The 14,335-nt window shown below is 47.2% G+C and overlaps 1 protein-coding gene across 8 annotated transcripts in view; it reads left to right on the top strand.

Annotated features, from left to right (window-relative positions):
- The window catches only part of AIFM1 (apoptosis inducing factor mitochondria associated 1), a 38,206-nt gene extending 24,365 nt beyond the window's left edge, over positions 1 to 13,841 (top strand). For all 8 annotated transcript variants that reach the window (XM_073360650.2, XM_073360651.2, XM_073360654.2 and 5 more), the window contains 9 exons: positions 3,614 to 3,690; positions 5,484 to 5,592; positions 6,973 to 7,080; positions 9,155 to 9,243; positions 9,335 to 9,475; positions 10,030 to 10,172; positions 11,611 to 11,735; positions 12,918 to 13,114; positions 13,589 to 13,841. In XM_073360650.2, the coding sequence (XP_073216751.1) occupies positions 3,614 to 3,690; positions 5,484 to 5,592; positions 6,973 to 7,080; positions 9,155 to 9,243; positions 9,335 to 9,475; positions 10,030 to 10,172; positions 11,611 to 11,735; positions 12,918 to 13,114; positions 13,589 to 13,660 (1,061 nt within the window). In that variant the 3' untranslated portion in view covers positions 13,661 to 13,841. The remainder of the gene's footprint in view (positions 1 to 3,613; positions 3,691 to 5,483; positions 5,593 to 6,972; positions 7,081 to 9,154; positions 9,244 to 9,334; positions 9,476 to 10,029; positions 10,173 to 11,610; positions 11,736 to 12,917; positions 13,115 to 13,588) is intronic.
- Positions 13,842 to 14,335: the final 494 nt, after the last annotated feature.

The following is a 14,335-nucleotide window of genomic DNA, read 5'->3' as shown; positions in this document are numbered from 1 at the left end:
ATGCATTGCCAGCAGATCGAGGGACTTGATCGTTCCCCTCTATTTGGCATTGGTGAGGCCTCCTCTGGAGTTCTGTATCCAGTCCCACACTACAAGAAGGATGTGGAAAAATTGGAAAAAGTCCAGCAGAGGGCAACAAAAATGATTAGGGGGCTGGAGCACATATGTCAGGATTCCCTCCCCACTCTGGGATACAGATGTGGGGACCCTCATGAAAGACCCCCTAAGCTTATTTCTATCAGCTTAGGTTAAAAACTTCCCCAAGGCACAAATTATTCCTTGTTCTTGAACGGTATTGCTTCCACCACCAAGTAAGTTAGACAAAGATACAGGAAAAGGACCTCTTGGAGTTCCTGTTTCCCCAAGATATCCCCCCAAACTCCTTCACCCCCTTTCCTAGGGAGGCTTGAGAATAATATACCTACCAAATAGGTAAACAAGGTGAGCACAGACCAGACCTTTTGGGTTTTTAGGATACTAAAAACCAATCAGGTTCTTAAAAGCAGAACTTTATCATAAAGAAAAAAGTAAAAGAAGCACTTCTCACTTCTATAAAATCGGGATGGAAGGTAATTTTACAGGGTAATGAGATTTAAAACACAAAGGATTCCCCCTCTAAGCAAAACTTCAAAGTTACAAAAAACAGGAATAAACCTCCCTCTTAGCATAGGGAAAATTCACAAGCTAAAACAAAAGATAATCTATTGCATTTTCTTGCTATTACTTACAATTTCTGTAATTTTAGATGTATAATTTCAGTAGGAGCTGGATTACCTGCTTGGTCTCTTTATTTGTCTCAAGAGGGAACACACAAAAGAGCACAAACAAAACCTTCCCCCACAGATTTGAAAGTATCTTCTTCTTCTCTTATTGGTCCTTTTGGTCAGGTGCCAACCAGGTTATTTGATATTCTTAATCCCTTTCAGGTAAAGGAGGGATTTTATGCTACCCGTAGCTGTATATTTATGACATGACTTATGAGGAGAGGCTGAGGGAACTGGGATTATTTAGTCTGCAGAAGAGAAGAATGAGGGGGGATTTGATAGCTGCTTTCAACTACCTGAAAGGGGGTTCCAGAGGGGATGGATCTAGACTGTTCTTAGTGGTAGCAGATGATGGAACAAGTAGTAATGGTTTCAGGTTGCAGTGGGGGATGTTTAGGTTGGCTATTAGGAAAAACTTTTTCACTAAGAGGGTGGTGAAGCACTGGAATGGGTTACCTAGGGAGGTGGTAGAATCTCCTTCCTTAGAGCTTTTTAAGGTCAGGCTTGACAAATCCCTGGCTGGGATGATTTAGTTGGGGATTGGTCCTGCTTTGAGCGGGGTTTGGACTAGATGACCTCCTAAGGTCCCTTCCAACCCTGGTATTCTATGATAAGGCTCTGAGTGCCAAGCAAGGCTCAAGGTCCTGCCTGCCTGAGGAGTGATGGGGAGAATCTAGCTCCGATCCCCTCTGTAGTGGGGCACTGCTGCTATAGCCTATGATTCTTAGTCCCGGCTTGCAAACTCATCTGGTGGAGAGGGCTGGATTCCCTTTTTTTATCATGGTCAGTGGGCCAGGGTGTGACATTAGGACAGAGTTTATGGGAGATCACCCATGATTGTGCAACCTCCCACCCTCACCCCTCATGGTAAGTGTGGAATATGATCTTTAGGTGGTAACAAAACTGTTTGTTGTTACCTTATCTATTATTTGTTCAGTACCTTGCCACCTTTAGTGTTACTTAGTGGGAAAATCATCTTTCTGCCGTGTGTTCTGTTCCTTCCCAATTCTCATTCCTGGCTTTCTCTACCTCTTTCCTAGTTTTCCTTCTTTTCTCTCTCCCTTCAATTTTCTCCCTGAAGCTGTTCCCACTCCCTTCCACTAAAATGGTTAGCACTGAAATGGCTAACATTGACATTCAGGGTGTCATTGTAAGGGTTTAGAGTTAAATAGCCCCATCTACAGATTATGTATGTATTATATTGGTTACTTAAGAATTCCCAGTTGTCGCTCTGAGGTTTGAAAGGTTCTTGTCCCAAAATCAGCCCCATTATTATTAAAATTACTGTTCGGGGGAGCCCCGACGTGCACAGTTGCAACACTCACACTTTAGGACCCCTTCTATATTTACAGTAGTTTAATACATTTAGCAAAGTCCCAAACTCTAACCCAGCAAGGTAGGTAGAGAGAATACAGAATGTCCATCTGCACATCCAGACTCTCTCCTTCCCTTGCAGAACAACCTGAAATGTTAGCCATTATCTTCCTCATCACCATTACCTTCCTCACCATCACCAGTGGCCATCGTCCTGGCACCTCCCATCTCTCTCTCACCCTGCACATAGGATGGGCTACAACTTGTATAATATGTTATATGCTTATGCCACTCTGTGTAATGCATATTCAGTAGGGGTTTCTCTACTCTTCCTTGTTTGTATTTCCTCACCTTACTAATGTTGGGGCGCCCCTCTCCTATAGGTTAGTACATTAATGATCTCCGTATCATATATGTCAGTTCATTGCCATGGCAGTCTTGTGGTCAGACATCTGCAGATGTTCCCATTCTAAAATATCTAAAAGCTGGTGTTAGCTCATGTTCCTGTGGTTGGCTGGTGTCATTATGGACAAACTTCCCCCTTACACACACTGTTCCCCAAAGCTTAGGGGTGACCATTAGGCCATTTACCTGTGCCAAACTTCATAGGCCTGAAGCTGATGTTTTACAGGGGACAGGCCTATAGGTTCCTTGTGTTAACTGCTGAATGAAATAAATACCACAGTTAGCTCTATGGAAGAGGTCTCCAGACTTTCTCTCTCACCACCGCTTACCTGTTTCCGCCCCCCCACCCTGTGGGGACATGGCTCCGGGAGCGGGGGGGACGCATACAGAGGTAAGGGGGTCGAGGCTGGGACTACAGCTAGGGGCAGGGAAGTGGCCAGGAGTGGATCCCTGGGCGCACAGGCCTGGCAGCCAGGGCCCTGGATGTGGGACTAGGGTCAGCAGCGGAGTTGGTGGGTGGCACTCCCTCCCAGCCCCCCTGAACTTTGCTCCACACCCCCTGGTGTGCCCTACAGTTTGGGGACCTCTGCTTTATGGGCTATAGTTCTCATCCCAGTGAGATTAGTGGAGGACAAGGGAGTCCATCCTTCTGAATGCTTGTTTCAGGCTGTCTGCAGACTCAAGCAGACATCCCTGCATTGGTTACACTTGAGGCACATTTAGAAAAGTTTCTTCACAAACAGGCTGGAAACGTATGAGTACTTCCCCCCCGCAAAGATTCTTCATGTTCTGAATGTCCTGGAGGCTGTGTAAATACATCAGATGGGTTGTATTTGGCCACGTTTGACGCTTACTGTGCTCTATTATTTTGAGCTCTTTAGAGTCGTTCATACCCGCTGATGAGCTTGTCAATTGTCCTTGTCCCATTTGACAATACTGATTTCTTTTGAACCCTGTGTTTTGAACAGAGCTGAGATGTACATGAATGTGTCTGTGTCTGTCTGTCTGGTAGGGGTTGGAGTAAGTTCTGCAGCAATAGGAGTCCAAACCCAGATTCTACAGCTTTGCCTGGAGGGCTAGTGCTCTCATCTGAGTGTTGTGTTGCTAGTTGTCTCTCTTCCTGTTATCAGGTGGTTCCCCAAGGAATCTTCCTGCAATCGAGAGAGCAGGGAAAGATGTGCAACGAAGGCTGACGCTGTTCCGCAAGGTAATCCAAGGGGCTTTTTTCCTTGTGTGCTCTCTGAAGCCTGTCACGATGGGGTCGGTTACCCTCAGCCTGTGCTAACTCTGCGCTGACTCGGATTCTTAACCGATCTTGCCCATCGGGGACTGGCCTCAATCAGTAACTAGAAGGTCCCTCATACGGCTTTGCTGGCCACAAACAAGCTAACAGGGTAGCTATGTTAGCATCCCACCACTTTGTCCCCAGGAAATTAGAGCCCTCGCTTCAGGATTTTAGAGATAAATTAGGCATAGGACTTTCTCGTATCTCCCAAGCATTTCACATGCAATAATGAATGGAGCACACTCCAACCCCCAGGAGGGAAAGGGTGGGGTTATCATTAGATTAGATACAAATTAGGCACAATAAGGGTAAATTATTTTCCCACAGCCATATTGATTGAGTCAAGATATCCTGATTCCCAGGCCAGTGCAATAAGCACAAAAGCATTCTGCCCCTGTCTTGTCTGGCCCAGATGGATTAGAGCAGAGGATTTAAAAGTCTAGGAAGATTCCACTAACCACGTGACCAGCTAGCTTTGGTAGACCGTTGCATGTGCACAGAAATTTCAGTTTCAATAGTAACTAAATGTGGATGGGGGGTGGAAAGTTACCTCCTTGGCTCATGCTTCCCTCTCCTTAACCCCAGTATGGTGCATGTGTCCTGGGAAGCATCTCATCCCTGCTTGCAGAGGCCTTTCCTATATACAGTTCTGTTCTTCCTTCATCAAGGGCAGCATGCTTTATAAGTAGGGCCCTACCAAATTCACGGTCATGAAAAACATGTCACAGACCGTGAAATCTGGTCTCCCACCATGAAATCTGATCTTTTGTGTGCTTTTACCCTATGTTATGCAGATTTCACGGGGGAGACCAGCATTTCTCAAATTGGGGTGCTGATCCAAAAGGGAGTTATAAAGGGGTCACAGTATTGCCACCCTTACTTCTGTGCTGCCTTCAGAGCTGAATGGCAGGAGAGCAGTGGCTGTTGGCCGGGTGCCCAGCTCTGAAGGCAATGCCCCACCAGCAGCAGTGCAGAAGTACGGGTGGCAATACCATACCGTACCATGCCATCCTTACTTCTGCACTGCTGCTGGCTGCGGCTCTGCCTTCAGAGCTGGCATCCCGGCCAGCAGCTGCCGATCTCCAGCTGCCCAGCTCTGAAGGCAGCATCACCACCAACAGCAGCACAGAAGTAAGGGAAGCAGTACTGCGAACACCCCCCACCCATCCCCCCCAGTGTTGGTGGTGTTTTGAAATATAAATGGGAGGAAGTTGAGGCTCTTTTCTAGTTCAGTCACTGAACCAGTGCTAAGGAGCCGTGCTGTGTGCCACCAATTGGCAGACCAGCTTTTAGTCCTGAACTCCTGCTGAGCGCCTGGTGAGGTTGACATGCTCAGCTGGGGAAGGGAGAAGGTGGACAACATGGTTTGAGGTTGCTTTAGGGCGATACGTGGAGGCCCATTTGCAGCACCGTTAATTGGGATTAGGCTTCTTGGCTGGAGGGGAATTGTTATGAGGAGATGGTTCACCCCGGGAGTGGGAAGGATCTCTTTGTGCTCTGGATCTCTGCAGGTGGATCAAATCAGACTGCAGTGGAAATTCAAGAGTTACTGCTGAAAGTACAGAAGGGGAAGTATGTACAGCTGACTCAGCCCAGAGAGTGTGGGACCAATTTCCTCATGTTCACAAATCATTTGGAGGCAGGATCTGGAGCAAAATGCTCTCTGCTGTTGTCACTGACTGGGGCATCTGAAATGGAAATAAATCTTCTTACAGATTGAGGACTTCAGAGCTCTAGAAAAGATTTCAAGAGAAGTCAAGTCCATCACCATTATTGGCGGCGGCTTCTTGGGTAGTGAGCTGGCCTGTGCTCTGGGAAGAAAAGGTGAGTGGTTTGCACCAGGCTGCTTGCTTCAGTCTCTTGCACGAGGCAACACATGTGAGACTGACACATGTCAAGAAACCCCGGAGAGACCCAAGCTAGAAAAATCTGAGGGCTTGTCTAGTCAAACACTTAGCTTTACAGCAAGCTAGGGTGTGACTCTACCACTTGCTAGCCTGCCTGTCTGTATGGACCCTGCTGCTGCGAATTAACGCTTCCTCTGTGCACTTTGACCTACTCGTGTTTCAAAGTAAGGTAGGTGAAAGTGCACTAGGGAACTTTTAGTGCATGGCAGCAGGGTCCACATAGACGCTCATCATGCAGCAGGCTAGTGCGGGGTAGATTTACACCCCAGCTTGCTGTGAGCTAAGGGTTTGTTTGAACAAACCCTCAGATTACGTCCTTCCCTCTTCTCCACCCACCTCTGGTCTTATTTTGGAAAGGGAAGTTGGGGGTTGGGGTTCCCTGCCTGTCAAGGCAGTTGGCTAGCAGAACGGATGTCTGTCTGCCTGCCTGTAGTGGTCTGATGCATTATTACATGAACTCTTGGCTGGCTGTGTGGACTTGTCAGGCTCTCCATTGCCCCACAGACATCTCCTTCGCTAATGGTCCAGTAGTCCAGGGCCCCAGTGCATTTTGAAGTGCTTCCCAGTTCTTTGAGCCTGGCTCTTTTGGACTTGCTGTCTGGAATAGCAGGCGGGTTTGAGTAAATTTGGAGATCAGTGCTCCTTGTGGAAAGGGTCAAGTTTGCCTTGTAAATGAAGCCCCACTCCAGTAATTCTCCCAAAGGCCTGTGAGCACAAGCCCAACACTGCTGGTTTGGGTTTTGCATCTGAAGAAGTGAGCTGTAGCTCACGAAAGCTTATGCTCTAATAAATTGGTTAGTCTCTAAGGTGCCACAAGTCCTCCTTTTCTTTTTGCGAATACAGACTAACACGGCTGTTACTCTGATTCTTGAATATCTTCCTCACCTAACCTCTGCAGGTCTCCCAAGGAACAGGCCTCTCTGCGTGCATGTAATCCCCCCTCAGGCAGTCGGGGCAGTTAAATGGACACCACTGAGACTGTTTTAGGCTAACACAATCCTGTCTGTGTGTAAATCCAGTGTCTGATCCCACAGTGTGTGCTGGTGCCAGTCAGGGATCCAGACAGTGTCTGACCCCAAAGGCCAGAAACAGTCCCTTTGTTACTCACCCGTGATGCAAACTCTGGAAGCCAGGACATGGGGTTAGAGTGATTTGTGTCTAGGAAATTGCAGTAAGAAAGGACTTGAACTCCTCTTGTCTAAGCAGGGTAAACTATCTTGGGGTGTGTTCTGAAGTTTTGCGTAGCTCCTTGTTATCCATGTGGTATAAAGGGGCTGCTCTCTGGGTCTCTTCACAGTACATGCCACAGGGCTGGAGGTGATTCAGATGTTCCCAGAGAACGGCAACATGGGCAAGGTCCTGCCTGAGTACCTGAGCAACTGGACCACAGAGAAAGTCAAACGAGGTAAAGCTGTTCCTTAACCCCTTCCTTTCTTCTGAGCTCCTGCTCCTCCTACGAGGTAGCCTGTGGGAGCAGTAGAGTAGATCCATCCTCACCAGTATTACTCTTGTAAAGTATATGACAGCAGACCTCATGGTGGTAGAGCACTGCTGTCTCATAGCTTGTCCCCAGGGAAGAGCCTCTACCTTTTCGTCAGTGAACTCTTAGTCAGACATCTCCTTCCATGGGAATTGGTGTCCTCACGAAAGCTTATGCTCAAATAAATTCCTTAGTCTCTAAGGTGCCACAAGTACTCCTGTTCTTTTTGCGGATACAGACTAACACGGCTGCTACTCTGAAATCTTTGGTAGTGTCACTGATTTCATCTTTCATGCATGTGTTGTAGAATCTATAATCTGCTTAGGTTTTAGGCTTAGCTGGTTCTTCTCACTTGGACCTGATCATACGCTCCTTTCCATGCAGCTCTGGAGCTATGGCTGGAGTTTTGGCTCTCCCTGCATCCCCTCTGAGGAGTGTCCCTTCACTCCAGAGGAGGGGGTCCTGCTTGAGCATTTGCCTAATGCTGAGAGGGGATTTCTGCTGCAGAAGAGGCACAAGTCCGTTGCCTAGCAACCCATGAGCAGAACAGGACGTGTTTTGGCTAGAACCACTCGTCTATTTAGATGGCACAAAACAGCCCTAAAGCTGGCTTACCTGGCTGCTTGAGGATTTCCTGGGTACCACAGAGCCGGCATGGTGGCTCCTCTAGCACCCGTCCTCCCAACCACTTGTGCAGGGGGCGTGGCCGGAGTACCCTGTCCATGGCGATCTCTGTAATGGCCCTGAGGCTGTTCTAATTTGTGGCAGGAACGAGACCAGCAGGTGGCCCCAGCATTCTGGGAGCAAAGTATGGCTTCAAGACTTGACATCCCACCCCTCTCCTGAGCTGCATCAAACACAACAGCCACAGCCTGGGATCCTGCCTCTCATTTTGTGCCTCAGCCATATAGCCTGGAGCAAAGCTTGTGGAAGAGGGAACACATCTTGCCCAGCCTCCCGCCTTGGGAAAGCAAGACCCTGTTTGTCCCTCCCTGAAGGGTCTGAAGTACCTTTTTCTTCTTTGGCATTTTCCATTGAGAATAAGTTCTTGTGCTCTCGAGGGTTGGGGTGGAGGAAGGAAGAGGACTGATTACCCAACCTGCTATGGAGGCAGTATAGAGCTCATGGGCTTTTGGGCATGGGGCTTAGCCAGAGGGCCTAGTGACTGAAAAGGCTGCTCTGCTTCCCTTCCACTGGTCCTGGAAGATCCTTTGTAAGGTCTGTGGACCTGGCTGGAATGGAGCAATATCTAACCTATGTATCCATTATAGTGCCTGAGGACTGGAAAACAAAGAGGTCCCAATCCCTGCAGGTTTCTGTGCACGTAATTTGCATCTCCTTACAGACAAACACTTGTTGCTGTAGATCGTGTGTTTCTAAACAATCCTCTTCAGACTTGTTATAGTGGAACCTCAGCGTTACAAACATCTTGGGAATGGAGGTGGTTTGTAACTCTGAACAAACCGTTATGGTGGTTCTTTCAAAAGTTTACAACTGAACATTGACTTAATACAGCTTCGAAACTTTACTGTGCAGAAGAAAAATGCTGCTTTTAACCATCTTAATTTAAATGAAACAAGCACAGAAACCGTTTTATTACCTTGTCAAATGTGTTTTAACTTTCCCTTTATTTTTTTTAGTAGTGTACGTTTAACACTGTACAGTATTTGCCTTTTTTTGTTTGTTTGGTCTCTGCTGCTGCCTGATTGCGTATTTCCAGTTCCAAATGAGGTGTGTGGTTGATCAGTCAGTTCGTAACTCTGAGGCTCTACTGTAGTTGGTTTCCTTTCTGTTCACACTTTTACTCTGGACTCTGTGGATCCTGTGTACAACAAAGAGAAGCCAGTGTCCTTTAGCTGCTGAGCCATCCGCAATTCTGCCCGGTACAATCAAGAAGCGGTACTTCGTTTGCGTGTCTGCACCACATAGTTTGGCTTCCACTGAAATCTCTGCTCTTCTCCCCTGGCCTCCAGCTGAGTGTTCTGTGTTTTGTTTCCAGAGGGTGTTAATGTCATGCCCAATGCTGTGGTGAAGTCCGTCTCTGTCTGTGGGAACCAGCTGATAATTAAACTGAAGGATGGAAGAAAGGTAAATGCCAGGCGCAGGCAGCGAGCCAGACACTTGGCCATGTGGAAAAGGAACGAATAGTGTAACCAGTCTGGATTTCTCTCTCCATCAGGTGGAGACCGATCACATAGTGGCAGCGGTGGGCCTGGAGCCCAATGTGGAGTTAGCAAAGTCTGCTGGCCTGGAGGTAGACTCTGATTTTGGAGGGTTCAGGGTGAATGCAGAGCTGCAGGCACGCTCTAACATCTGGGTGGTAAGTGTGTGTAGGTGGAAGATGCTTCTTTATCTGCTGTTTATGTTGCAATGAGTAAGCATGTATGTAGAACTGTGATTATAAACCCAATTTAGGTGAATTGTGGTCTGACAATACAAGTAAGATGCAGAGAGCAGCAATCTTAGGTATCTCATTAATGCACACTTGCTGGCATGCCTTGTTCCTGTAGTAAGAATTGTGGGCAAACTTCTACTTTACAAGTATGAGCACTGTGTGCATGAGGAGTTGGCATATCCCAGTAACCTCCTCACCTCTTTGCCTAATGCCAGAGGAGTCCTGTGTTGACACACAAAGGTCCCTTTGGCAGGGAATCCAAACCTCCTTGAAGTGCAATCAGCATGACCACAAAACTATCTTAGTTTTCCCTGTTCTGGCATGAGTGCTGAAGCCATGGAGACCTGCTAAATTGGAGGCAGTCCTGCAACGCTTTGTTTTCTTTCCCTTTATGGTTGGGCAATATCTCCCATCGTTCTTTTTCTCTTTAACTTGCCTTTTCTCTTGTCCATTTTTCATTGTGTGCATCTCTCTTTAAGGCAGGAGATGCTGCCTGCTTCTACGATATCAAGCTAGGCAGAAGACGCGTGGAGCATCATGATCATGCTGTTGTGAGTGGAAGATTAGCTGGAGAAAACATGACAGGAGCTGCTAAGCCATATTGGCATCAGTCAATGTTCTGGTAGTTTTACTCCCTCTTTCTGTATACCTTTTGTCACGCTGTCCGGAGTGGCTCACAAGCATGAGTGTCAGCCTCAGGGCAGACTGTCACAGAGCAGGGCACAAGCCCCAAATTGGTTGTATGTTCTTTAATTAGATTTCCAGTAACAAGTGTGAACTCCCAATATACTAGTCTTACCATGGAGTCTCACACAGTCCCCTTGGGCACACCAATCTAAAGCTTGCCTTTGTGATAGATAGTCCCTTACACCAAAAATCACAATAATATTCAGTTTACACCCAGTCCCAAAGGACTTACACCCAGGTCACTTGCACTCAGATCTCTCACCAAAGACCGCACTTGTAGCTAATATTGTAATGAACTAACGATTTATTAACTAGGAAAAAGAAATGAGTTATTTACAAGATTAAAGCAGCGCGCACGCGCGCACACACACACACACACACACACACACACGTTAGCCTTCCATTCTAAATGATGATAGAAACTTCTGTAATTTAAAAAAACTTGAGATGTCCTTTAGGGCTCACCTAAGCTCAGCTGTTGGGGACTCCTTGTCTAGGCTAAGAAACTCACCCCTCAGAGTTCAAGCAGCAAAGGAATAATCAGTTCTCCTTAACAGGCCTTTTTATTCCCTTCCCCCAGCGTTCAAGCTGGGATGGGATGAGGGCTTGGGCATGTCCCCTCCTCAGAGCTGTGGGGGAAACAATCAACAAAGTCCTTATTCTACAATGGCCCGTTTGGACACAGTAGTGCTTTGTGATGGACAGGGGATAACACCTCTTGTGGTGAATGAGTAATTCACACTGGACAATGCTTCTCCCCTGCCTGGGGGGATTTACAGTCTGAGCAAATGTTTAAACATTACCTTGTACCATGGGAGCAGCTGTTCTAAGTAGGATTAATACATGCAGCATCCTACAAGCATTCTATTTTAACTGTACTAACCCACGGGGGAGCCAGACTGGGTCTAGCTCAGCATTTGTCAATGTGTAGTGGCTAAAAGTTATTCCCTAGTGCCTTGCTATGTTGCCAGACCAGGTACCGTGGCATGGCGCTTGCTGTATAAATCCTGTATAGTTGGCCATCCAGAAGCACAGCTGATTGCCAAGCAGCTCTGTAGGGGATGGTGCACTGCAATATTTCACTGTGAGGTAACAGGCAAGTTTGCTAGGCCATCTCCCTCTCCCCTGTTGGGTTAGATTTATACTTGTCCATTGAATGCCTGCATTGAGAGCTGTGCAGCCAAAGGTCTTGCAGGTGCTGGCTGGCACCTCTTGTATTCTGCACACCAGGTAACCCAGCTCGGCTCAAAGCTGTTCTGGAGAAATTGCGTGTTCTGTGGCCTCCTGTTTCTTTTAAATCAATCAAATTGTTAAATGGCTAGTTAAGGTTTCAAACTGGGACACTGCAACGGTCTGTTTCTGTTTATTGCTAGGAGTGACCTGGGTCCTGATGTCGGATATGAAGCCATTGGCCTTGTAGACAGTAGCTTGCCCACTGTAGGAGTTTTTGCTAAAGCAACTGCAAAAGACACACCGAAGTCTGCAACGGAGCAGTCAGGTAGGGGAGCGGCGTTGCTGGAGGCTGTACAGCTGTCTGTAGAGTGGTAATACGTGGAAGGTTGTCATGTATTGAAGGCAGTCACTCCGCTCCCCCGTGGCAGGGGTTTCAGAACTGTGCAGGGTGGCTGAGCATCAGGAGACACCTGCCCTTTGAACTTGGCTCACCTCCAGCCCAGACTGCAGAGTGTGCTTCTGGCCACACCACTCTGGAGAGGGGAGCAGCATCCTTGTGGGTGAGTTCTAGGCAGTGTCGGTGCACCTTTGGTCAGGTTCAGTGATCTGTGCATCTGGGGACGGCATTATCAGCCTAAACAAAGGAGAGAGCATTTCAGCTTGAATCTCCTCTGCCTCATGCAGGAAGCAGTGTCCAACCTTCTTCCACCAGAAGGTAGGTCGTTTTGCTGCAAGGGGTGAGCTCCGACCAAAGGTTTTGGGGGTGGAGGGGAGATGTAGGAACACAGTTTAGCGACTCACCTTGGTATAAAAATTGTTGGCTAGCAATACTGGGGATGCTGCTGTGGTGGCTCTTTCAGTATCCAGGACTGAGAACCACCTTTGTTACCTCCTGCCTCCAACGTCAGGGACACTTGCTTGTGCTTGGCTGGGTGTCAGCTCCCTGACACCAGCCTGCTAGCCACCCAAGCACTTTCCTCTGGGCTCTGCCAGCTCTTTAGCTTGCAGGGTAACAATAGGTGCATCTGAGTCCCTTTGAAGCATTCCCCTGTGATAGCCAGCCCCTAACTCTGGCTGCTCACAGAATTACCAGGTCTGCTGTTCCCAAAGGGTCACTGTACACACCATGATTCCACTCAGGATCAGCCCTTTGCTTAACATCACAGCACTCTGAAAACAAGAATAAGTTTATCATTAAAGACTAAAAATTCCGGAGATAGTGAGTAGGGGTCTTGGAAACAAATGGTTACATATCAAACAAAATCGTAACGCACTTTCTACAGGCTACACTTAACGGACAAGTGACTCTCTTGTCTAAAGACGCTTATTTCACCCAGGACACATCTCCTCTTCACAGTGGTGCGTTGTATTTTGCAACATTGCAGCTATTGGCATGGTCTGGATAGGAAATTCAGAGCTCTTTCAACAGGCTTTGCCTTGCAGACTAAAAGCTTCAGTCTTGCATGACACTTCCAGTGTGTGACTCTCCCGGGATTTTTTGCTGTAGGGACTGGCATCCGCTCAGAAAGTGAAACAGAAGCAGAAGCCTCTGAGATTACCATCTCTGCCAGCTCTCCCTCAACACCTCAAGTTCCAAAGCAAGGAGAAGACTATGGCAAAGGGGTCATCTTCTACATCAGGGACAAAGTGGTGGTGGGAATTGTCTTATGGAACATCTTCAACCGGATGCCAATTGCTCGAAAGGTCAGATGTTTCCTCTCTACTGATGAGTGGTTGGGGCACTTGAGTTCACCAAGTGTCATGTATGCAGTATGAGTCGGCAGCAACCGTACATATTAGAGCAGCAGAATAAATTTTCATAGTAGGAAATTATGGCTAAGTACTAGAATCTAATGTACCTTCACCTGCGATGTTTTGTCCTGTCTTTACAGCCAGCTGGGAAATAGGTAGACAAGCTATTTTTGTAGGGAGAGTAACCCTATTTTTATCCCTTGCCAGGCATCCTTACTTGCCAGGGTACTGTCTTTTTGAATGGATCATAGGAATTGCCACAGCAGACCAGACCATTGGTCTATCTAACCTAGTTATAGTGTTTCCAGTAGTGGCCAGTAATAGGTGGTTCAGAAGAAGTGTAGGAAACCCTCTAATGGCAACTAGAAATATGGACTCCACATACATAGTGTGTGCAGCCCTCAACACCCTCTTCTGTCTCCTCAGATCATTAAAGATGGAGAGGAACATGCCGACCTCAATGAAGTAGCGAAGCTCTTCAACATCCATGAAGATTGAACCCCTGCTCCAAGACCCGTCTGGCTGGGATGCATCGGTGTAAGTGGGGACACACATGCTGCAGGCTGAGAGCTCTCCCCGCCTTGGAGTGCTGACTCTGTGTTCTGAGTACTTTGTGAATATTTCCAGTAATCTAGAACTCTAACATTTGCACCAGTAAATAAAACCAGATTCTTCTAAATTCAAGGCCTTTTTCCTAAAGATGTGAGTTGTTGTGGAAAAATTAGTCACTTGTTGTTTGCTCCACTAGGGTGAGGGCAGTGGTGTTGTCTGCTCCGCTAACGTTCACATTCTAGCAGCCTGCAGAGCTACCACCTGGGATTGAGTGCACACGTTCACACGGTATTACCCTGGGTGCTTGGCACTACCATCCTTTGCTGGCTTTAGGAGGGCAGTTCTTCAATTCTGGCTAAAATCCTGCAAATTCAGATGGAGGAATTTATGCAATAAGAGGGGGAGAAGAATCTCAAATGTGTGCTTAAAAATCACAACACAGAGTTCTGATAATAAAACTGCACCCATTATCAAATATGTGCTCCCCATGCAGATATTTATAGGCTGGGAACAAGTCATCCTTTAATCTCTTTTAAGCTAAAGAGATTGAGCTCTTTGCATCTTTCACGCTAATGCATGTTTTCCATTAATCATTCTCATGGTTATTCTCTGACCCCTCTC

The sequence above is a fragment of the Lepidochelys kempii genome, chromosome 9 (assembly GCF_965140285.1).
Source record: "Lepidochelys kempii isolate rLepKem1 chromosome 9, rLepKem1.hap1, whole genome shotgun sequence".
Lineage (NCBI taxonomy): Eukaryota > Metazoa > Chordata > Testudines > Cheloniidae > Lepidochelys > Lepidochelys kempii.
This window is presented reverse-complemented; position numbering and strand designations above follow the sequence as displayed.